Here is a 25,290-nt window from a genome sequence, read left to right as displayed (position 1 = left end):
AGGTAATTGTCAACTCAGAGTACATCTTTTTATATGTGACACTGCATTATATTTCCCCATGCATATAGTTCTGTGGTTTTAACTGTAGTGATTTTTTTATGCTATTTAGTGACACTCCTTACTCAGTGTCGTGAAAGCCTTCTGCACTTCTTAGGCACCAGTCATTGTCCTTACTGCCTGGAATAGCATTATTTTGTTGGGAAAGATTGTGTTCCCTCCTGTTCCACGTCTCTTCAGCTTGCTTTATCAATGACTTGAACAACACAGGCCCTAGCACAAATAACTTTTCTCCTTCATGCTGTGACTTTGAGAATGGCTTCATCACTTCTATAAAAGCCTTTTCAGCCTGGCTGAAAGGTTTTGAAATGCCAGTTGACTTGGAAATCCCAGACCAACTGGATCTCCCTGTCCACATGTTCATCTACCCTTTCAAAGGTTTCTGTGTTGATTCACCTGTAAGGCTGACTTGACTTCAATGGAATACTCCCTTTGGAAGGATACAAACTACCTGTCCTCAACTCCCCATACCAGCTTGTTCCCAAGAGGTGTTACACACGGGGGGTTGGTGCAGTGCTCACTGGGAATTCAGAAGCCGTGGCTGTGACAGGGAGCTCCAGCCCTTTGAGCACTGCCCCAATAGGCCATGATTGAGACTGAATCTGATGGCTTTTTACCCCACCTCTCAAGTGGTCACCGTCAGTTCATGTGGAGCTCTGCTCAGACCCAGACTCAAGCTGCAATTTGTCTGCCCAGCTTCCTTGTTGCTTTTTCTGCACATTGAATGGAAAACCAGTAGGCTAGACTGGAAATGCCAGTTACTAATGACCACAACTGTGTTTGCCTTGCACTGATGGGCTACTGTAGCTACCTCTCCTCTGCTCACTGTCAGCTCTGACCTCTCTTGCCACAGGCTGGTGATAAAAGCTCCTGGTTGAGGCCTTGAGTTTCTGCAATACCACTAGGAAAGCACCACATTGAACAGCCAGGCTTTCTCATCAGGAAAGAAAGATTCTGCCAGGCAGGGTAGTGTTTCAGAGGGCAGTATGCCAGAGACTCAGCTTTTGTGAACAGTGATCTACTCTACATGTATTAAAGGAATTGTCACAGAACTGTCACTAGTCTTCTCCAGTTTTAGTTCAAAGGGAGGTGATACGCTTCATGGTTGCCTAATCAAATTCACAAAACAGACATATTGGGGATTGAAGACGACCTTCAGTCAGCTTCCCAACGAACCATAAACTCTTGTAATCAACCCTCCACAAATCTGCCTTGGAGAGTGGCCAGCAAAAGGAGCGACTCACACTTGACATGCTGCACAACTGGGAAGTGCTGAGTTGCTGTATGGGAAAATATAAAATAAGTTCTTGCTTGGCACAGAACAGGGGGAAGGCTGAACTTGCAGGAGTCACTGTCATGAATTACTGTCCTTAATTTCTCTTCACATGAAGTTAAATTTCTATGCAGGCCCCAGTCATCAAGTAATAAAGCAAGCATAAGTTTTTAGGAATTAGGTGACAAACAGCTGTACCATGACAGAGGAAGAAAAAGGTAGTAAACCAAAGCCATGCCCAAAAGCTCATGATGATAGAGACCTAAACAGTAACATAAAAACAAATACAAAGAGGTGCTCAGGGTGCCTATGCAAGGGAATCTATGGTCTTTATTTTCTAGACATTGACAGGACTACAATGACTAATCACAGAAGAAAGTGACAAAGAGGTCCACATTTTGTGCATCCTTCGGGTCACTTGGCTGCCTCATGATATCCTCACTCTTCCTCTTCTATCTTCTTGCCATGAAACTCCCGGCTCTTCACTCGGAGCTTGTTCACCTGCGACTCTGCAATGTCAGCCCGCTCCTCGGCTTCCTCGAGCTCGTGCTGGATCTTGCGGAACTTGGAGAGGCTGACATTGGACAGTTCCTCCTGTGTGGGGAGAAGGAGTCGGTGGTGAGGAGCAGGGCTTTCAGTCCTGCTGCAGCTCGGCCTTGTGTGTCTTTGGGACTTCTCAAGGGGAAGGCCCAAAGCTCCATTCTTCTCCTACCGCTGCTTACACATAAGCCTCACACAGACCTCCTCATCCTCCCTTACTCAGGAACCCCCTGGGACAAGCTTCACCAGTACTGTGTCATTTCTGAGGAGCTAATTCATCACTCGAGTGTGTCAATTTGTACTTATTCTGCCACTATTTGATGCCCAACTATCAGTGTGAGGTTAAGAAACACCCTGAAGCCTTCTGCCATTGATCAGCAGCAGAGATGCACGAATTTCTCAGTCAGTGGATGTGGCCCCTGGGTTTGTTTAATCTGACCTCTTGTATAAAACAGGCTGCAGAACTTCCCCCACCTCATCCCTGACCACAGGGAGCCCAGAACTCAGCAAGGCCTCATGACACCATAGTGAAATGGCATGACCAAGACTGTTGTGTCTTGAGGATTTCTCTCGTGCAGCTTTCCTGGTATTCATACTCATCTCAATGAGTGAGCTGCCATGGTGGAAGGTGGGTCTTACCCATTCTCCAAGCAACACTTACAGCCTCCTCAGCTTGTCTCTTGTAGGATTTCACCTTCATTTGCAACTTGTCCACCAGATCCTGAAGCCTCAGGATATTCTTACGGTCTTCCTCAGACTAAGGCAGATGACAAAAATGAGAGAGAATGAATTATTTGCTTACCACCATATGAGGTTAACAATTCCCCTTGGAAATGGCATGTGCAAAATTTGGCTTGCACAGAGAAGGCTGTGTCAGCCCAAGAAGACCTCCTGCCTTACCTGGTAGGTCAGCTCCTTCACCCTCCTCTCGTACTTGCGCACACCCTTCACGGCTTCAGCACTGCGCTTCTGCTCAGCATCAACCTCCCCTTCCAGCTCCCGCACCTGCAAGGACAAGCCCATCTCTGGAGCTTCCCTGATGGCTGCTTGTGTGACATGTTCACTCATGTACAAATAGCAGCCCTACGCACTCTGGCCTCCAGCTTCTGGATTTGCTTCTTGCCTCCCTTCAGGGCCAACTGCTCAGCCTCGTCCAGACGGTGCTGCAGGTCCTTCACTGTCTGGTCCAGGTTCTTCTTCATCCTCTCCAGGTGGGCACTGGTGTCCTGCTCCTTCTTCAGCTCTTCTGCCATCATGGCTGCCTGATGAGACCAAAGGGCCAAGTCCATTTACAGACTTGAAGGAGAATACATCCAGCATCAGCAATGAAAGGAGCCCTTGACTCACATCTGTGATGGCCTTCTTGGCCTTCTCTTCAGCATTGCGGGCTTCCTGGATTGTATCCTCCATTTCACTCTGAATTTGGGTAATGTCTGTTTCCAGCTTCTTCTTGGTACTGATTAAGCTGGTATTCTGTATAACAGGAAAGATGTGATTTTTACTGTTAGACCTAATGCCTCCATATGAAGAGCTAAAAGTGTGTGCATTGTTTATGAAAGTCATTAATGCAAGAGTCCTCTACAGAGACACAGCGGCAAAGCAGACATGGGTGACTGGCTAGACTGGCCATATCATGGCTTGTCTTCTCAAGTGTTTACAAAGTAATCACTTAAAAGGTGCATAGCAATCTCACTCTTTGTTATCTCTTATCTCAGATTAATTTCCAGTCGAGTGGCAGACCTGGGTATGGAGGAGCTGCACACGTTCAGTGGCATCCAGAAGCTCCTGCTCAGCCAGTTTCCTCGAACGCTCCGTCTGCTCCAGGGCTGCCCGTAGCTCCTCAATTTCAGCCTGCAACAGGTTTGCTCTGCGCTCCACAATGGCCACCTGCTCCTTCAGGTCCTCCTGTGTCCTGAGAGCATCGTCCAAGTGTATCTGGGTATCCTGAGAAAGAGACAAGAGAAATTGCAAGGTGCCAGTGTGTGCTTGGGTGCCAAAACTGTTCAGGGATGTCTTCTATCTTTCAGTAGCTTTGCGGAACAAACCTTGAGCACTCCCTGTGTGTTTCTCAGGTTCTTTTGTGCCTCTGCAGCCACGCGGTTGGCATGGCTCAGCTGGATCTCCATTTCATTCAGGTCTCCCTCCATCTTCTTCTTCAGCCTCAGGGCTTCATTCCTGCTCCTGATCTCAGCGTCCAGGGTGCTCTGCATGGACTCCACAATTCTGAGGTGGTTTCTCTTCATCTGGTCAATCTCCTCATCTTTCTCTGCTATCTTCCTGTCAATCTCCGACTTCACCTGGTTGAGCTCAAGCTGGAGGCGCAGGATCTTCCCCTCTTCATGTTCCAGGGAGGCCTGGACAAAGTACAGGGGGAACACTGATTTAAACCATTGCTTGCTTCCTAAGTAATTACTTAAGCAGTACTTTGTGAAATCTAGGTTTGATTTCATGCCAGCTTTGCAGGTAACTACACCCATAGTTTCCATCTGGACACTATTTCTCAGCACTCTGTGTACCTCAGCTTCCTCCAGAGCAGCCTGGATTTCAGATTTCTCCTGCTCAACCTGCTTCTTGACTTTCTCCAGCTCATGAATCGCCTTTCCTCCCTCTGCAATCTGCTCCGTGAGGTCGGAAATCTCCTCTGTGGGAACCAAGACCAATGGCACGGTCAGGCACAGAGCACAATGGGAAGGGCCCTGTCACACCAAGGTGACAGACATCCTTGCCCACCTGCAGGCACAGACCCATGTGGAGCGGTGTGGAGCGCTGGACAGGGAGAAAGCCCTGCCAGGAGTAGAGGGCCAGGAACTTACGCTGCAAGTTCTTGTTCTCCCGCTTCAGCGTTTCCAGGTGGTCCAAGGACTCCTCATACGCATTCTTCATCTTAAAGAGCTCCGTGCTGAGAGAGCGAGACTCCTTCTGGGAGGCTTCCAGCTCAGCCTGCGTCTCCTCGTACTTCTGTTTCCATTCTGCCAGGATCTGAAGAGAAACCAGGTGTGAGTTTGGATTGGGCCATGAGGAGGTGTGCTCTGCCCAGGAAGCCCACGTCTGGAGCCCAAAAGACCTTGTCAAAGTTCTTCTGCTTCTTATCCAGAGCTGCGCAGGCAGCATTTGATCGCTCCACGTCAATCATCAGGTCCTCCACTTCATTCTGCAGCCTCTGCTTTGTCTTTTCCAGGGAGGCACATTTGGCATTCACAGCTTCAACATGTTCCTCTGCCTCCTGCAGACGCTGTGCCAGCTTCTTCCTGGCAGGAGATCAGCACAGCTCCAGGTTAGAGCTTAAGGGTCTACCACGTCTATGTCCTGACACCTTCTGAGTATCTGGCCTGTCCTAGCCGTTCTAGCTCAAGGGCTGCATCTGTGTTTCCAATCTTCCCTTTTTCCACAGCATGCTCTTCCTCTTCCTACCTCTCTCCCCTTCACAGAAAAGGTGGTCTATTCCTGCCGTGGTCCCACCCCTGTCCTAACCCAAACTCAGAGACTCCAATTTCCCTTGACAGCCTCAGTCTTCTCCAGCCATTCAACATCCCACTTCCCACATACTTGGCCTCCTCCAGCTCCTCCGTGCGCTGAATAGCGTCAGTCTCGTATTTGGTTCTCCACTGGGCCACTTCACTGTTGGCCTTGGACAGCGCACGCTGCAGCTCCCCCTTGGTTTCCTGCTCCTCCTCGTATTGTTCCCGGAGCAAGTCACAGTCGTGGCGAGCAGACTGCAGGGCATGGGCCAGGGCGTTCTTGGCCTGTGGGGACAATGGTATTGGTAACCTGAATACAGTGAAACTGTCCAAAAATCACAAATGAAACTCAAGTTAGGCAAATGCAAAGCTGAGAGCTGCTGAAGCCATCATCCATGTGTTCTAGAGGATCAGATGTCTTGGTGACAGGGGCTCTGGGAACAGTCGTCTACTGTTTGTTTAAGTGTTTCTACATATGTGTCTGTAGCCGGTGTATCGCCTGATTCTCACAAAAGACTTGTGGACGATTTCTTCCGTCATCAAAATCATGACACTGCCCTTCCTCTCTGACCTATGAGATGGGGTATGTATGTTACGGGAATTCCCTCCAGTACTACATGTGTTTGCATAAAGAATAATGAACCAGTCTGGATCAGACAGGATTCTCCAGATACTTTTAGGGGTGATGTAGACTGTGTACAGCAGGGTACTTCCAGACCTTTATTTCTTCTTCTAAATGTCTCTTGAGTTCCTCAATCTGTTGGGTAAAGCCTTGCTTGCCCCTGGACAGCTGAGAAATCAGAGCATCCTTTTCTTCCACCTGGCGTGAATATTCACCTGGGAAGGGGAAATTGAAGAAAGGTAACTAGACTAGTAAGACTATGACAATTTCTGGCTGTAAACCCATTTGATCAGGAGTGCCTGGAGAGGTTTTACCAGTTGTCACTCTTCACCCTGTGGTATCCTCATTGAGTGCAGGTTGTCCCATTCTACCTCAGGAATGAGTATATCTCACCTGATTCTGTCTGCAGACGAGCTCTTTGAGTATTGAGGTCATTGATCATTCGCTGATTCTGCTCCTCCTTTGTTTTAATCTCACTCAGCTGGTCTTCCAGAGTGCGGCACATCTTCTCCAGATTTGCCTAGGTATAAAACACAAGGAAAAAAAGGAGATCAACACCTGCACTCTCGTTATTCTCATAGCAGGGCTCTTTTTAAAGAGAATGTGGCTGGTAGATGTAGGCTATGGGCCAGACCTTGGCCCGGTGGGCATTTTCTCTTTCAGTTCCATACCTTGGCCTTGGAGACAGACTCCATGTTACTGGCCAAGTCGTCAATCTCCATCTTCAGCTCGCTCTTCTCCTTCTCCAGCTTCTGCTTCACTCGCTGCAGGTTGTCGATCTGCTCCCCAAGCTCAGCTGTGCTGTCCGCGTGCTTCTTGCGCAGGGTGGCAGCTGTGGCTTCGTGCTGCAGCGTGGCCTCTTCCAGGTCACGACGCATCTTCTGAAATTCTGCCTCACGCTTCTTGTTCATCTCAATCTGAGCTGCCGTAGCCCCTCCTGCTTCTTCCAGGCGCTCGCTGATCTCCTCTAGCTCCCTGGAGAGGTCAGCCCGATGCTTCTCGGCTTTTGCCCGAGAGGTTCGCTCGGCCTCAATTTCCTCCTCCAGTTCCTCAATACGGGCCTGTGGAACATTAGGGAGCCTTCACACCTGGGCCTCCTCCTACCTGACCTGAGACTGGGAGAGAGAGGGGAAGGAACAGAGACTTGCCTGAAGCTCCTTGATCTTCTTCTGTAATTGCATGCCCAGGGCTTGCTCATCCTCGATTTTGCTCTGGATCTGGCTGATTTCAAAGTCTTTCCTGTTGGCAAATCAAACCATGTTAGAGGTCAGGAAAAAAAGACAAGTGCAACTACCGCAGCACTCAAATGCCCCACAGCCATGCTTACTTCTTCAGTTTCTCATCCAGCTGCTGCTTATCATTTTCCAAGTCCATTATGCTGTCATGGGACAGCTTCAGGTCTCCTTCAAGTTTCCTCTTAGCTCTCTCAAGGTCCATGCGCAGTTTCTTCTCTTGCTCCAGGGACCCTTCCAGCTAAAATAACAAGACCATCAGTACGTGACCAATCAGGTCTAACTCCATACCAATCTTGTTCTTGCTGGATGGCTGTGTGCTCACATCGTCCACTTGTTGCTCCAGCTTTGTCTTGGCTTTGGTCAGGGTATTGACTTTGTCCTCTTCTACCTGCAGGTCATCCAGTGTCTGCTGATGCGCCTCTTGGAGGGCTTTCTTCTCTTTTGTCAGCTTGGCGATGGTCTCATCCAGGGCTGCCATCTCCTCTGTCAGGTTTTTCACCTATAAATGTAAGTACTTTTCAGAATTCAGTGGAAAACATGTTTAGCAGTTGAATAAAACTTTCTTTTTGTTGTGCTTATCTAGGTCATTATTCATTTAATTGCTCAAATGAGGCCCAGCTCACATGTTCCAAATCCAACTCATCCTATGGTAGCAGTCTCTTTTTCTCCAAGAAGCAAATATTTTTACACTTTATGTGCGTGTACCTTGTTTTCAGTGGCATGCTTTTCCTTCTCCACTTTGGCCAAAGTTAACTCGAGGTCATCGATGTCCTTCTTCAGCTCTGAACATTCATCCTCCAGTTTCCTCTTCTTGGCTGTCAGCTCAGCATTAATTTCTTCCTCATCCTCAGCCCTTTCAGTCACCTCCTTAATTTTGGCTTCCAGCTGGATTTTGGTTTTGATGAGCTGGTCACATCTTTCCTCAGCATCAGCCAAACTATCTGCTTCCTGAGGGAGAGACACCGATTTTATGGGTTGTAATGTTTCTCTGCTCTGTCTTTTTTATCCCTGAGTAGGCATGCGTTAATACAGGGCTGAACGTGGTCTTCCACTCCAGAAACTGGAAGATCTCTCCATGTGTCTATTAGGAAACATGTTTATCTGTTGTCAACACTGATTCCAAATTTTTTGTGTCTCTTAGAAAAGTCTCACAGAGAGCTTAGCTATGAGAATATCTCATGCACCCACTAGCACAACACAACAGTGGTCACTTCAATTACTAGTTCCAGCAGGAGTAAAGACTTGGAGTCTTTTTTCCTGACAGGAAAAGTACTTAGTATCTTTTTATTTGTCTCATTGAAAACTTTATAATATTTGCAAAATTAAGACTTTTCCATCTTTTGAGAATAATTTAGTTGCGAAAGAAATTTATCACCTTTCTACATGCGTTAAAATTGCTGCAAGATGAGCAGTGTTCTTGCCTTTGCTATCAGCCTATCTGTGCCTTCTTTCCAGCCAAGGCTGAGCATTTACAGCACTATTTAGTTGATCACTTCATTTGGTGTGAAGAACTGCCTTTTCCTAATTGAGTTTGATTGGGAAGTATCCATGTTTCTGAAAGCAATCATGGCTTTCCTAGTGTAGCTGTAAATAGTGTATCCTTCTGAGCTTTGCCTTGACTCTGTTAGACAGATACACGGCAATGGAAGTTGAGTAGGTGGAGATACTTCCCTTCCAGTTCAGAGCTCTCTGCTGTGGATTACTTGTTGCCCAGTGTTACGTGGCTCTTTCCTCAGGCAGCAGGAATGCCGGGTCTCATGTGGGGCTGCCACGAGACTCACCATGCCCCTGCCAGTGCCGGTTTACGCAGTGTTAGAGTGTGTGATTTAGAGCCTTTTCTACTACACATTTGACAGCCTCCTGTGAGTCCCTGCTCAGGGTAAGAAGCGTTCTGGCTGTATAACATTACTTACCCAGGGACAAAAGACCCGTGATACTCACCGCCTGCACTTGGAGCTGCAGGTCATTTTTCTCCTGCAGCAGGGCTACCATTTTCTCCTCCAGCTCCTTCCTCTTTGCTTCAGACTTCGCAAGTTCTTCCTTGGTTTTCTCAAATTCTTCCTTCATGTTGGCCATCTCCTTCTCCGATTCTGCGCTCTTCAGCAAGGGCTTGATCTTGAAGAACAACTTCATCCAGGGCCAGTGCTTCACATTCATGAAGGACCTAACGTTGTACTGGATACAGAAGATGGATTCCCTGAAATGAAATTCATATGGCTATTGTACCACTTCGGTGTGATGAATTTAAGCTTCACCAGTCAAGTACCATGAGAAGAAACTAAATATGAGAAACGTCTACCTCCTCTCCACCATTTTCCGATACTCCACTCTCATCAGGAAGCCCCTGCACCTGGCTTGTGTGCGAGTGATGATTTCTGCCAGCTTGTCATCTCTCATCTCCTCCAGGAGTCCCAGCAGTCCAGCTTTGAAGAACACCTTGAGGAACGAAATGTTGCATCATGTCATTTTTAGGTGTCACAAAGTCTTTCAGGATCCTGAAGCAGACCTTAAAGGTCGTTACCAGCCTCATCTTGGCCCCCCTCCCAAGCCCTCTTCCCAAGTGCCTACAGGCTTCCTATAAGCTCAGCCCTAAGCATTCAGTCCCTTGTCTGAGCTATGTGCTATGAGTTATGGTTTCCAGTTAAGCCACAGCCTTAGCCACACTTACACCTGCTCATGGACCCCAGTGAGCTCTACCGTGACCTGCAGACTTACTTCCTGACTTGATGTTAGATCAATCTCATTGCTGTGGATCTGCCCAGGAGTTAATGAATAGAGCCTGGGCCTTATTAGCCTACCTATATATGACCTGAGCAATCTCAGAAAACAATGGTTTATGGCTTCACATCAGATCTATCTTATTGTCACAAGCTAGCCTGATGGTTTGGACTCTTGGTTGAACCTGACTACCATTCCAGGATCTTCCCCGCTTTCCTTGTTTGGGTACTGTGGGGCTGAGCACTTGCTGACTGGCGCTCCTACTCTGCCAGCTGTGCTGTGCTCTCTCCACAGGTAAGGATAGAACAGCCCACCCTTTCTGCTCCCAGAGAAACTTTTAACACAGGTCTTGTTTCTACCTTGGTGTGACCAAATCTGTATTGAGTGTGGTCCACATCAATGGACCCAAGGAGCATTTCTGAAGCCTTCTTGCTGTCCATGAACTGTCCTTCTGGGATAGCACTTGCATTAAGCACTCTGTATCTGCAGAAGAAAACAGAACTTGAAGAAATCCCCACCACCACAACCGCCACTGTAATCAAACACCACAACCTTCTCAAATTGTTTCACCGAACCAGTCTCATTCCTTGAGAGTTCATACTTTCAGAACAGGATAAGGAGAGTGTTTTTGTTATTAACTCTGAGTGCAAGAGAATCCTGATCTCAGCAATGTCATATCATCATGAATTGATGACAAAACATTTATATATTACTGTTCAGTACCAATTTAAAGTATAGTGTTTCAAGAGTATTATGATATCCAGGCTCTTCAGCTTGGTCTGAATGGGGAGAAAGGTGGAGCACTTTTACCTTTGCTTGAAGTCAGCATACAGGACTCTGCTGGGGAATCCTTTCCTGCAAATTCGGATTCCTTCCAGCACGCCATTGCACCGCAGCTGATGCAGCACCAGCTCATGCTCCATGGCACCTAACAAATACCACCATTAGTGATTCCTCCATTGTTTGATACTCACCAGAAGAGCTTCTGTGACCTTTTTTTTCCTTCTATTGAATCTGCTTACCTGGTGTTTTTGTTTCATTTGGGATGATGCATCGTACAAAATGGGGGTGAGTGCTTCTTAGGTTAGCCATCAGCTTGTTTAAATTCTCCTGTGTGATCATGAAATGAAGTTTATGTTATTAAGCATAAGCACTGGAAGCTTAATAGTGGATGTATCAAACTCAATGTTTCAGGATGCAGACCTTCCTTCCCTAAAACATCTTGCAGAGTCCCCAAAGGGAAACTTGGAAACTGAAGGCTCCCAGGTATTTTTTTCTTTTATTTTCTTTTTTTTAAAATCTTTCATAGAATAATGGTTCATAGAGTCACAGAATATCCTGAGTTGGAAGGGACCCACCAGGATTATCAAGTCCAACTCCTGTCCCTGCACAGGACAACACCACAGGTCACACCATGTGTCTGAGGACATTGTCCAGTCTCAAACACTGTCAGGCTTGGAGCTGTGACACCTCCCTGGGGAGCCTGTTCCAGTGTCCAGCACCCTCTGGGTGACGAACCTTTTCCTCATGTCCAACTGACCCTCCCCTGGCACATCTTCCTGCCATTCCCTGGAGTTCTGTCACTGTCACCAGAGAGAAGAGCTCAGCCCTGCCCCTCCTGCTCCCCTGCTGAGGAAGCTGCAGACCCATGAGCTCTGTCCTCAGTCTCCTCTTCTCCAGGCTGAACAAACTGAGTGACTTCAGCCACTCCTCATATGGTTTCTCCTCCAAATCCTTCACTAACTTCACGTCCCTCTTCTGGACACTCTCCAGTATCTTTATATCTTTTTTATACTGTGGTTAGTATTAGTTTTCCTTTATGTCCTTATACAAATACAGAGCTTCCATCTCTCAGCTTTCCTTCAAGGTGGTATTTCTCATGCTATTTAGTTGGATGTTTTACGTGGATGACATGTACTCTTGGTTAAGCATGACTAGCATCTGCTTTGGCAGCTAAATTCTTTTTAAATGGATGGAATATTTGAACAGACCATGCAAATGGACTTTTTAGTAGTAACTCTATCTATGTAAATATGTCGACCTCAGCCAAATGAAAGCATAACTGAAAACGGACCTTAGAATTCATTAACTTGACCCAATTTAATATTCAATCTCTTTCCCCATTGAAATGAAATCATTGCCTTACAATCTTAGAGTCTTAAGGCAATTTTTTTTGTTTGACTTATTATTTAGTATTCTACACTGTGCCAATACTGAAGATCTTCATAGATACGTAAAACAGGTATTGGGAAATTGCTCTGAAGTCTCCAGAGAAGATTTTAAGGAAGTTCAGCTGATTTGTTATTCAGTCCCAGTCTAAATGGCTGAACTTCACCCTTTGGAGATTTCTGTAGAGTATTCAGAGAAGGTAATATTGAATTAAGGCAAGTGCAAGAAACCAGACAAAATATAAGGATGCAATATTAATAGTTAATTAGAAAAAAAATATCTAAGACAATTGCCTAGAGAGTTCCAGGAAGCTGAAAGTATCATTCTGTCTCCTGAAATGAAAACACATTGAGGTAGAGATTTTGTGGTGTTCTGAGCGACAAATCCTGTAGCTTCCAAAAGTGGCAAAGATTTTCAAGGATAACAAGACCTATGACCAAAACTGAAACAGACCTCTCAGATTGAAAAAATAATGCTTTCATCGTCAAAGAGATGATGAATTCTGCCCTTACCCGGAAGAGAGCTGAGACAGTCTGGAAAGATGAACCCTTCTTCTTGCCACCCTTCTTGCCACCACCAGCCTCTGCAAAATTGAAGAAAATGACCAGATGCCTCTAACATTGTCTTGGAGATTCCATTTTGTACCATACAAACACACGGAAAGGGATTTTACAGAGCCTACCTGCTTCCCCACCATAGGCAGCAAAGAGTAAGGCCAGTGTCTTCACAGATGATTTCTGGTACAACCCAATGACAGTTTCATTCAGGGGGTCCTTGTTTTTCTCCAGCCAGCCAGAGATGTTGTAGTCCACCGTGCCAGCATAGTGCACCAGGGAGAAGTGAGCCTCAGCCTTGCCTTTGGCAGGTTTGGGCTTCTGGAAGTTGTTGGACTTGCCCAGATGCTGGTCATAGAGCTTGTTCTTGAAAGAGGTGTCAGTTGCCTTGGGGAACATGCACTCCTCTTCCAGGATGGAGAAGATGCCCATGGGCTGGAAGGTACCACAAGAAGTGGTAGAGAAAGATGTTAATGATGTGAAGCATGTGCTATGAACATCAAAGGTAGCAGTGTGCTGCTGGTAGCATCTCAGCCTGCATAAGGAACCTGAGTTTGTCAGGAGTTGTCCTCAGCTAGGGAGCTTATTTCTGCCTTCTCTTACCTTCCTGCAGCCTCTTGTCATGGATCTTTAAGAACGTCTGCCTGATTCAGGCTAGAATTGGCAGTAGAATTGGAAGAAGAAGTTATAAACTGAAAAAATCATTGGGAAAATTGCTATAGGGGGCGTGGTTCTTTTGGGAAATCAGATGAGATGATATTTATTTCCCAAATTTGTGTGTGGAGTTCTGATTTGTAACTTCAGAGGAAAAAGGAAAGGAGACTGACTCGAGTTTGTTTTAAAGAAGTCTGTCAGTGCGCATGCAGGCTATGTGTTCCGCGCTTGAAGAGCAGGTGATGAAGGGTTGATGACACAGATTTGCATTTCCTAATTTCTCTTTGCCAGACTAGAACAAATTTCAGTGCAAAATGTTTTGTTTAATTTACACTGACTGTCTGACTGTGAGCTCTTTCTGAGCTGAATCTGGCTCAGAAACATAGCCAAACTCCAAAATACATGGTACGCTTGTAAAGAAAAGGTACCTTCTCAATGAGTTCAATGCAGGCAGCCAGGTCCATCCCAAAGTCAATGAACTCCCATTCAATTCCCTCTTTCTTGTACTCCTCCTGCTCCAGCACGAACATGTGGTGGTTGAAGAACTGCTGCAGTTTCTCATTGGTGAAGTTGATGCACAGCTGCTCAAAGCTGTTGAACTGCCCAAAGCAAGGAGAGCTTGTCAAGGTGTGGCAAACACCACAGGGTTTTGCTAGCATTCTCCTAGTGCTGGTTGAACTTCCCCAGCTGAAACAACACTCCTAACCGTACTGTAACAGTGTCCTTAGCAGGACTTCTCTTCGAAAATTTGCTGTCCGCAAAGGGTTTTATTATTATTACTTTTGAAATCAAGCTAATGTAACACTTCTTTTTCCCCTGTGCTACTCAAAAGCAGATCCTTCAGTAACCCTAGCTGCAGCATTGTGTAAGTGTCTCAGCTCTCTGACCTCCTGGAGAGTGGAAACCTTCTCAGTGACCCACCTGAGAATGTCCCTCAGATCAACAGTCCAGGGATTTCTCTGCTCTGCCACTGAAGTCCTAACGTCGTGACTCCAGTCACAACACAGGAAACACGCCGTGACCTTTCCCATAGCACTACCCTTGGCTCTTCCAAGAGCATCCACACCTTTGGCCTAGGTCTCTGTCAGCCTTAGTCCTGGAGCTGTCCCCTTGTTTGCAAAGCATAAGACATTGACAAGCTCGGGGACCTTTGAGACCATTTGTCAGAAAGCAGAGCTTTCTTCTACCTGTTGTCAATGTTAGAATCAAGGTGTGGGTTATTAAAGCCATTTGAAGGCACTACTGTGACAGAGAAGAGGGAGAGGTTCTAGAAATCTGCAGATGAGGAGGATAAAATTCTGAATCTTCTTAAAAAGAAGTGTGTTTTGTAATCCTCATGACCCCTCCCTGGCCCTCCCTTGACTATGGTGCCAAATCCTTGTTCCTTACATCAAAGATCTCAAAGCCAGCAATGTCCAGGACACCAATGAAGTACTGTCTGGGTTGCTTGGTATCCAGCTGTTGGTTGATGCGAACAACCATCCACAAGAACATCTTCTCATAGACAGCTTTTGCCAGGGCACCTACTGCATTGTTCACCTAAAGCAGAAAAGAAAGGACTGCAGTTACATCCTGGGGTCAAAGAAGAATGCTCAAGCAGACCTGTTGGAAAAGTGGCTTTGCAGAGAAGGACCTCGAAGTCCTAGTGGGCAATATTTTAACCATGAGCCAGCAATTTGCTCTGTGGCCGTGAAAGCAAATGGCATCCTGGGGTTCGTTAGGAACAGTGTGGAGAGCAGGTTGAGGGAGGTTATCCTCTCCCTCTACTCTGCCCTCATGAAGCCACATCTGAGGTACAACAAGACAGTCCAGTGGAGGGCTACAAAGACGGCCAGGGAACTGGAACATCTTTCTTAGGAGGAAAAGCTGAAAGAGCTGTGTCTGTTCGGTCTGGAGAAAAGATGGCTGAGAGGGGATCTTATCAATGCTTAAAACTATCTCCAGGATGGGTGTCAAGATGATGGGACCAGACTGCAGTTACATCCTGGAGTCAAAGAAGAATGCGCAAGTACATTTTCAAGCTATTAATTTTCAACATCCAAGTTTTACCTGTGACACAGTTTGACCTTTGGTCACATATTCATTCCCAACTTTGACTCGGGGATAACACAGGGCTTTGAGCAGTTCAGCTGAGTTTAGGCCCATCAGGTAGGCAGCCTTGTCAGCAACTAGAGAGGGGAGGAGAGAGATAAACACACTTATTTTCGGATAATTTCTCGAATTTGATCAGTGTGGACAACTCTTCCATTCATGTTCTAGAAATGGAAAAGCACTGGTCTGGTCTCAAACAGAATGTCTGGGAAGCAAAGCCAATCAGGAAGCTAATGAAGGCCTTCTTGGAAAGCAGGTGTTTGGAGGTTTTGCGGAGAGATCCTGTGCTGAAGCTCCCCCTTTCAGGCTGTGTGTGTTTGGAGAGTATTCATTGGATAAAATTATGGTATTTCTCACGAGCAGGGAAGCACCTCTGCAGTTAGACAGATGGTGAACAAAGGTGCTCGTCCTCAGCATTCTGTGTTGCAACTCAGGCCAACAAAGACCTCTCTTTGGAGGTTCACATATCATCTCTGCCAGAATAGAAGTTCTTTGAACAAGTCCATTGCTCAGTCTGCTGGTACCTTCTGTGCCATCAGGCTCTGCCTGCTCCTCTCGTTGTTTCTGCTTGAACTTCAGATTCCCGTAGTGCATGACAGCCCCTGTCAGCTTGTAGATGGCAGTCTTTTCATCAGCAGTGAAGCCCAGGATGTCAATGGCACTCTGCAGTCAAAACAATGAAGTAAGAACATTGCCTAAAATCCTTAACAGTCTCAGTAAAAATATTTCTTTCGAGCACTTACATCTGTAGCCATCAGTTCCTCCTGGTCATCAATGCTGGGAACAGTGACCTCACCTTGACTTACATAGTGGAAATCAAAAGGGTTGGTGGTAATGAGGAGCATGTCTGAAAGCAGGAAGACGCAAGACACAGGTTTTGCCAAGCAGGTAATAGGGTGAACTGTTGCTCAGTGATCACCCTCAAAAAGTCATAATGATCCTTCCTACCAATTAGCTCCGGCTTCTTGTTGGACATGATCTGATAGAAGATGTGGTAGCTTCTTTCTGCCGGGAGCTGGAAAGTGACTCTGGACTTCTCCAGCAGATCTGGCAAGGAAGGCAGAAGAGTCAGGCACAGGAATGCCCATGAAGGTGGGAATTTGGGAAGGAATGGGATGAGGCCAGGAGAGTCTCTTACAAGTTTCAATGTCAGCAGAAGCCAGTTTGCCTGTGGCTCCAAAGTGGATTCTGATGAATTTGCCCTGTTAAGGAGAAGAAGCAGCATTTCAGCCTGGATGGGTTCTTCTGATGTCTCCTTTACATGGCATACTGCTAGGGCCATCACTTGTCTTGGAATGAGAGGGAGAGATTTTGTCCAAAGCAACAACTCACAAAGCGTGAGGAGTTGTCGTTTCTCACGGTCTTGGCGTTTCCAAAGGCCTCCAGCAGGGGGTTGGCGCTGATGATTTGATCCTCAAGCGTTCCCTGCAGGATGGTTATCACTCAATTACAATGTTTAGTTGACATGGTAATTATATGTCAAGCATTTAGTCTGTTCTCCCTGACTCACCTGCATTTTGCCTGCCTGCTGCTCCTCCTTCTTCTTCTCCCCACTGGCTGCAATTGTTGCAAAATACTGGATGACACGCTTTGTGTTCACAGTCTTCCCTGCACCGGATTCTCCGCTGTCAGAGCAAAGAGAGAAGCAGAGAGTGTGTGGTCAGGCAGGAGATCCCCTGGCACTGGACAGCCCCGCAGTGACCCAGCAGGGAGTGTACGTACGTGATCAGGATCGACTGGTTCTCGCGATCTGTGTAGGAGTCAGATACAAAGATGCTGTTAGTAGTATTCTTGAATAATATAGAACACAGTGTATCTGATAAATACAAGCCGTGCTTTTAGTGAGCCTATGTATTGTATTGAGAGGGCTGGAGTTTTCAAAGTTTAGATTTCTGCAATTTTGTTTTTCACCTCTAAGGTGTTAATTTAAACTGCCTTTTCAGTCTTTGAAATTGGACATTTCTTCTTAGTTTGACATATTTCTAGTATAAATCTGTGTATGAAATGAATAGTGATGCAAGGATGCCTGTTACTTTCAAGTGAGTTCAAGAAGTCTGGAGAACTAACTTCCTCAGAGAAGTCCATTATAGATGTTTGAAGATTTTGGTATGAAAGATCTCCCTGAAGAATCTAGAGACATTAATATCGAATTTATTGTGTGCCTTTTTAACTTCTCAGCAAGTACAACTAAATGCTTTATATCCATGCATACTCAAAAATTTAAGAACCTGAGAAGAGTTTATACCGATTTCCCTTTAACAAAACACTCTTTGAGAAGTCCAATTGATTAGGTCTTATCTCTAAGTTGCAAGGGGTTGTAACCACTGATTTTATTGGTCAAAAGAATTCTGATTTCCCCCTTACCTAACTCATTTGTAGAAGTGTAGAGATTTAATCTATATGAGAAATGTTCGAACAAGGGGTTTTTTCCTCCTTTTCTTATTTTTGCTTTTCACAAGTGAATGCGGAGGTCTGAATTATTTTTGAGGTGAGAAAGAATGTGGGGATTTTGTTGGTTTTGTTCTTGGTTTTTTTGTTTGGTTGGTTGGGTTTTTATTTCAGTGTGTTTCTGCTTATTTTTCTTTATTTCTTTCTTTACAAGTCCTTTTTTAAAGAAACTACCTTAGAGAAGGAAGAAAGAAGATAGAAAATATGAAAAAAATGCTAAACTACTTGACATTCATGAACCTGCTTCAGTGAAAGTAGAAAAGGAGAAAAAAATTGAATTATTGTGGTTTTTTAATTCAACATTCAGGGGCTTTTTTTAACAGTCAACATTTTTATTCTGTGAGGCTCAGTAATGTGGAATCATGAAACAACTGTAGAGATATGATCATTAAATCATTTATTCCCTTCTGCATATTGCAGTTTTGGTGAATGGAATTCTAGTCCTTTCTAGTCAAGAAATTTTCATGCCTAAGAAGGAAAACCATAACACAGGAATAGTAAATAACAGCTAATTTGAAATGGAGGCATTTAGCATTACTTCCAGAGAGTGCATCTTTGTTGGGATACTCGCCCTTGTCCTATTCCAAGATGTTGTAAATATCGAAATAACATGTGATGTCAGATAACTTGCTTTTTCAAAGAATGTCTTCATGAAGCAAAACCAGTTAGAAATTAACCTACAGTAGATTTTAGGGAGAGATCAACTAAATTATCTGGAGATCTAGTAATATTTTCTGTCACATTTTGAGTAAATCAGATCTCAATAATAGGTAGGGAACATTTTTGTTTTACCTGACTAAATTAATCCTATTAATTTTTTTTCACTTTAAATTTTCAGTGCTGTGGTCAGCATGCTATCAGTTAGTTTTAAAAATCATTAGGACAGAACCACGTCTCATGCATACTTTCAGCAACTGTTAGGATAAATAAAGGCTCACGCTGAGGTTTACATCTCTACATACACAAATATTAAAAAAAAGGAAGTTATATCTCCATAAAGGTGGTGCTGTTGTCTCACCAGTCAGCATGAACTGATAGGCGTTGTCAGAGATGGAGAAGATGTGTGGAGGGGCCTCCTGGCGCTTCTTGCCTCGGTAGGCCAACACCACCTCCGGGTTGTACACTGGCAGCCACTTGTAGGGGTTGACGGTGACGCAGAAGAGACCCGAGTAGGTCTGCGAGGAAGGGAGACAGCACGTTGCCTTCCCCTTAGCCTGGCAGAGCAGTTCTTCCCAGGTCCCCAAAGGAAGACTGCTGCTGGTACTTACGTAGATCATCCAGGCTGCATAACGCTCTTTGAGGTTGTACAGCACAGCGGGTTCGTGGAGGTGGGTCATCATGGCCATGTCCTCGATTTTATCATACTTGGGAGGGTTCATGGAGAAGATTTGATCTTCCTTCACAGTCAGGGTCTGTCAGAGGAAAGAAAGGTACATCCGTGTCAGCTCAGATGTCAGAGTGGGAATTCAATGCTGCTTGTAAACCCTGCATTTCACCCACCTCTCCACCTTCAGTCTTGACAGTGACTTTCCCTGATTCCCTACTCTGGATTGTCCCTTTCACAAAGGATTCCTTGGGATGCACCACAAAGACAGATGACTTGGCATCAAAAGGCTTGTTCTGGGCCTCGATTCTCTCCTTTTCTGACTTTCGGAGGTAAGGAGCTGCCTCCCCAAAGGCAGCCATCTCAGCATCCGGAGAGGTCATGGTTGCACTTATAGAAGAGGCACAGTCAGCAGAGTACTCTGTAGGAAAGAAGATATGTTGACTCTGTGACTGATCAGCTTTATGTGGAAGAGTAAAATATGTAGCAGTTTGATCTCTTCAGATATCCAGGTAGGTATAAACAAGTCAAAAGTTGAATTTAAACTTCCCAGTCTTGACTGAATATAGTTGCATACTTTTCCGAAATTAATCCTTAGACATCTAGCTATGTAACAAGTGTTGGAATATTGTAGTACAGTATTACTTCAACTTCATGGACTCTAGTTAATTTGGATGTTGCCATAGCAGAGACTTCATATTAAAAAAGTCTTTAATTTTTTTAAATGCTACCTGACAGTCTCTGAGACACTTAATTGTTGGATAGCAAACAGTGGCTTTTCATTGGAAAAGTTGTTTGCTATGGATAATCAATCTTCCATTATGACAGATATAAATGCCACTATTGCCTGTTCTGTTTTCTAGAAATCTTGGACTGTTGGATTTCTTCCTGTTCCTTAAAAGCTGGTACATTTTGGTACTAATTCTGGTGGCAGAGGCTGAAAGTCACTGCTGTTTGAAAACATAGCAACTCATTTTCTATTGCACATATATCCAGAATAAATATATAAACTGAAAGAAAAAATACTGCCTTCAAATCTAAAATAAAAACTCTAGCAATAGAGACAGTTCCCTGATAGAAATGGATATCCAAGACTTATAGGAAGTTCAATAGAATAAAAATGTACATGCTTTGCCCAGAAGTTCACAGGAGCCATACACTTACCTTGAAATTTTCTGCAGGACTGGGCACAGCACTCCAAAGAGACTTTTATAGAGTCTGGTATGCAGATGCTCTCGATGTTTCCTTTTCCTTCAGTCAAAACATATTTTGGGAAACCATCTTTGGCAAAACATTGTCGGGCAAACTTAGCTAATGGCATAATTGTCATTTGATTTGACTAGATATATTTAGAAATGTTTTACATCTTACCATTCCTGTGGATACATTTCCTATAAATAGTCTGACAGGGCCATTAAAGAGGGAATCTTGACCAGTCAGGGCACTTAAAGATCTTCAATGTAGAATTTACAGGTTGCTTTACTGTCCCTACAGATAACTTGATCTTTGGCCCAGGAGACACTCTTTGGTCTTTCTGTACTGCAACTATTCCAGACGTAACATGGAAATCATACAATGTACCTTGTGCACAAGGTCCTGTGAATTTGGAGACTACCTTTTACAGCATCAAAAAAGACAATTCTACAAAAGATATATCATAACTAAATGTTATTCTGTAATTCACATGTTATATTGAAAAGGGGAAAACCAGATACATATTATGGGCCGAGACTTTGCTAGATTCAGAGGGAATCCACGATACAGCAAAACAGAATGTAAGTTCAAGCTTGGACATTCAATTCCTGCTTGGAGTGTGATAGGTGACTCTTTAGTTATAAAAGAAAGAAATATCTGGGCAAGCAAATCTGAAAGTGGCAGTTTGCAGAACTTAAAAAAATTCAAAATGTGCGTACCAGGGGAATGTTCACTGTTGCTGTGGTCAGTCATAACTGATATTAGAGAAAAGTCTTAAACAAACAAATTTCTCATGGAACCTCATACCTGAAAAAAGAAAATTTACCACTTTTTTCCAAAACATTTATGGTTTTAAAAGATTCAGTGCTTTTGTTACAGATCTGATCTAGAAGAAATGTGTTACATTTAATGAATAGCACTTTTATTAATAGGGACAACTCTAAGTTACTTCTGTTGCCCAACCTTTATTAAAGACACTCTAAGGGTTAAGAGAGACAAACATGAAAATGTAACCTAGACAACAAAATACTTTCTACCTCAAATAAATGCATACTCAATAAAAAAACAATGACACTTCCTGTTTTCCTTCACACAAACAAAAAGTGTTAACATGCCTTAAACAGCTTAAGTCTGTGTCTCAAATATGCCTGTATCCATTGTCAACGTATCTTGAGCAATGTACTTGACCACGTCAGGTAGCAGGGGAGGTCCCTGGAGCCCTTTACTAACTAGAGCTCAAAAAAAAAAAAAAAGTCCTTCCACTCAAACACAAGACCCTACACAGACAGCATACTATCCAAGAGCCTCTGCACTCTGATACATATTCAGTACAGCACTCCCATCCCATCGCGATTATCTTGCACGCTTACACATTCACACAGTTCCAGCAAGAAGAGCTATTAACACAGTGCTGCCTGTACCAGAGCATTAGAGGTGGCAAGCAGTCCTGTGCAGTGCTGGAGCTCTGAGAAAGAGGACATTTTCTGGAAGTCCTGGGGAGTGACTGATCTAGTTCTAGGAAAAGGGCACTGTCACTTGAGCTGCTTTAAACACTGTCAGATCTAAACACGCCCTTCTCCTGGTCATTGGCTCTCGGTTATTAAAAGAGCTCAGTGGATAAAGCTGGGTGAATAATGCAGGGGCAAGGTCAGAAAATAGATGCCTGTGATCCAAGGTAATATCCAGTGCCAAAGCACTGGCCTGTGCATGAAGAGCTTGTTGCAAGGAGGGCTCTGGCACTACAGCACCCACTTTTCTGCAGTACAAAGCCGGAGCTCCCCGCTGGGTTCCATCCACAGGGCATGGGGAGGCTGATGGAAGGTGGGGCCCAGAAGCAACCAGTGGGAAAAGGTGAACACAGGGGAGCATCTGAAGTCCTGCCTCTCTGGGCAATCTCTGACTCCCATGGACAGGCAGAAGTTAGAGGATAGAATCATAGAAGGGCTTGAGATGGAAGGCACCATAAAAAGACCACCTAGTGCAATACCCCTGCTGTGGGCAGGGGTATCTTTGACTAGATCAGCTTGCTCAAAGTCCCACCCAACCTGAACTTGAATGACTTCCAATGACGGGACATTTCCAAATTCTGGAGCCAGTCAGTCCCACTGCCTCACCAGCCCTGTCTTAAAAAATGTCTCCCTTACATCCAAGCAGAATCTACCCTCTTCAGTTTGAAACCTTTGCCTCTTGTGCTGTTGCTACAGGCCTTGGGAAAGTCTTTCTCCATCTTTCTTAGGAGCATCCTTAATATACTGAACACCCGCAATGTGGTCTCCTCAAAGCCTTCTCATCTCCAGGCTGAACAGGCCCAGCTCTCTCAGCCTTTCTTCATAGCACAGGTGTTTCAGTCCTCGGATGATTTTTGTGAACCTCCTCTGCACCTCCTCTGGCAGGTCCGTGTCTTTCTTGTACTGGGGGCCCTGGAGCTGGCTACAGTACTCCAGGCAGGGGTCTCATGAGAGCAGAGCAGAAGGGGAGAATCACCTCTCTCTGCAGGGCTGCTCTCAATCCAGTCATCCCCTTGGTATATACTGATAGTGGGGATTGCCTGACCCAGGTACAGGACCTTGCACTTGGCCTTCTAGAACTTCATCAGGTTCACATGGATCTGCTCTTCAAGTCCATCAAGTTCCCTCCGGATGGCATCCATCGCACTGCTGTATCGATGGCATCACTCAACTTGGTATCATCCGCACTCTTGCTGAGTGTGCAGTCAGTCCTACTGTGCGTGTTGTTAATGAAGATATCAAACCGTATTGATTCCAATCCTTGAGGGACACCACTGATTTCCATTTGGATGTGACCATCCAGCCAATCCCTTTTCCATCTAATAGTCCATCCATTAAAACCGTAACTTGTCAATTTAGTGGCAAGAATCTTGTGGAGCCCCATATCAAAGGCCTTACAGAAGTCCAGGTAGATGGCATCAGTTGCTCTTCTCTTGTACACTGATGCAGTCACTCCATTGTACAGGGCCACTGCATTAGTCAGGTACAATTTGCTCTTGGTGAAGCCATGTGGGCTGTCACTGATCACCTCCCTATGTTCCATGGACTTTGCCATAGTTCCAGGAAGGTCCTGGATCTTAGCAGTCACCGACATGGGGCTGACCGGTTGGTAGTTCCCAGGGTCTTCCTTATTACTCTATTTAAACAATATGAATTATTCCAAGGATGAAAATAATTTCTGTCCCACCTAACCCTGCGTGGAGCTAGAAAGTGGTGGCAGAGGTTGTCCCTTGACAGCACGTTTCTCTGGTTGAATGCTAGCAGCATAAATGTATGCACCGGTTACTTCTTGAAGAAGAAACTGCAGTGGCAATGGAACTCTATTTGGAATTTCTGTGCTCAGCAGGGAAGTTGGCCACTGTCTGTTAATAGCTCTGCATTCATACCTTAGTCCCCAGGTACACACAGTGGAAGCTAACATAAACAGTTACGGATGCGTGGGGTTTTTTTGATGTGGTGGAGCAAAACATACCTTGAAAGGTGGTTGCTCTCATTCCGGTAACAGCCAGGAAGGTTATTGAAAGCAAGCAAACATGACATAGAAAAAGCCATCCCTGTGGGATTTGCAGCATGCTGGTGTTATTATCAGCCATGCTCTCTGGATTAGCAGAGCATGCCTGTAGGGATCAGCACACTCTGTGAATCACTGGTGGATCGTGTGACACGGAAGATGCAGCTTCAGGCTAATGTGTAGCAAGGCAGAATTGGTTGCTGAGGTAGGAGCTATAGCAGAGGAGAGATGTCAGTGTGTCACCAAAGCATCCACAATTCCTTCCTTCCTTCCTTCCTTCCTTCCTTGCACAGCTACTCAGATGCCTCTTAAGTTCTCAACTAAAGTCTCTGATGAAACAACTGCTGCTGGGCAGTGGGTGCTGGCTGAGAAGATGGCCTTCCAAGTGCCCTTTCCCTCACACATCAAAGCTACTGGAGGGCTCCTGCTACAGGGCACATGAGGAGAGGAACAGGCCTCTTGGGAAAGAACAGGAAAGGAAATGGGTTGGAAACAAAGCACATGTGGCACAGGATAGCCAGCAGCCTTAGTGTCAGGGTGCTCAAGCCTCTTCCCCATGCGCTGATTTTATACTCCTGCTATCTCTCCTATCTTAAATCTCTGGGTTTGTTTAATTGGTCCTGCTAAGGAAGGCCACCCATGCATCGGATCCACTTTCTTACCTTTGGATTCATAATTCCTTGCATATTCAGTTTGTCTCTTTTTATTTTCTCTTTTGCTATGAATGCTGAGAAATGAGTGGGTATTTTCACACATGCAGCACATCTGGAAGACCTTGCTCCTAGCAGGTAATTGTCAACTCAGAGTACATCTTTTTATATGTGACACTGCATTATATTTCCCCATGCATATAGTTCTGTGGTTTTAACTGTAGTGATTTTTTTATGCTATTTAGTGACACTCCTTACTCAGTGTCGTGAAAGCCTTCTGCACTTCTTAGGCACCAGTCATTGTCCTTACTGCCTGGAATAGCATTATTTTGTTGGGAAAGATTGTGTTCCCTCCTGTTCCACGTCTCTTCAGCTTGCTTTATCAATGACTTGAACAACACAGGCCCTAGCACAAATAACTTTTTTCCTTCATGCTGTGACTTTGAGAATTGTTTATCTGAGAAGCTTCCTTTTTAGTGCATGACTTCATCACTTCTATAAAAGCCTTTGTAGAGATACCTGGCTGAAAGGTTTTGAAATGCCAGTTGACTTGGAAATCCCAGACCAACTGGATCTCCCTGTCCACATGTTCATCTACCCTTTCAAAGGTTTCTGTGTTGATTCACCTGTAAGGCTGACTTGACTTCAATGGAATACTCCCTTTGGAAGGATACAAACTACCTGTCCTCAACTCCCCAGACCAGCTTGTTCCCAAGAGGTGTTACACACGGGGGGTTGGTGCAGTGCTCACTGGGAATTCAGAAGCCGTGGCTGTGACAGGGAG

The 25,290-nt window shown here is 45.1% G+C and overlaps 1 protein-coding gene across 1 annotated transcript; it reads right to left on the bottom strand.

Moving 5' to 3' along the window:
• Window positions 1-1,678: 1,678 nt before the first annotated feature.
• On the bottom strand, window positions 1,679-19,541 carry LOC135995928 (myosin heavy chain, skeletal muscle, adult). Its single transcript, XM_065647569.1, has 38 exons — window positions 19,320-19,541; window positions 19,088-19,231; window positions 18,838-18,994; window positions 17,094-17,121; window positions 16,882-16,996; window positions 16,704-16,796; window positions 16,510-16,573; window positions 16,320-16,418; window positions 16,115-16,218; window positions 15,896-16,034; window positions 15,330-15,448; window positions 14,670-14,819; window positions 13,709-13,879; window positions 12,755-13,061; window positions 12,585-12,655; window positions 10,926-11,013; window positions 10,714-10,831; window positions 10,263-10,386; window positions 9,485-9,621; window positions 9,127-9,382; window positions 7,891-8,133; window positions 7,508-7,684; window positions 7,278-7,423; window positions 7,099-7,189; window positions 6,622-7,011; window positions 6,344-6,470; window positions 6,047-6,165; window positions 5,417-5,613; window positions 4,935-5,118; window positions 4,684-4,849; window positions 4,387-4,511; window positions 3,916-4,224; window positions 3,611-3,814; window positions 3,218-3,343; window positions 2,962-3,132; window positions 2,771-2,875; window positions 2,532-2,627; window positions 1,679-1,924 (listed from the first exon to the last, which is right to left on the bottom strand). Exons 1-38 carry the CDS (start codon window positions 19,524-19,526, stop codon window positions 1,769-1,771), a joined length of 5,823 nt encoding a protein of 1,940 aa, XP_065503641.1. The 5' UTR covers window positions 19,527-19,541; the 3' UTR covers window positions 1,679-1,768.
• Window positions 19,542-25,290: the final 5,749 nt, after the last annotated feature.

Source organism: Caloenas nicobarica, chromosome 18 (genome assembly GCF_036013445.1).
Source record: "Caloenas nicobarica isolate bCalNic1 chromosome 18, bCalNic1.hap1, whole genome shotgun sequence".
NCBI classification, from domain to species: domain Eukaryota; kingdom Metazoa; phylum Chordata; class Aves; order Columbiformes; family Columbidae; genus Caloenas; species Caloenas nicobarica.
This window is presented reverse-complemented; position numbering and strand designations above follow the sequence as displayed.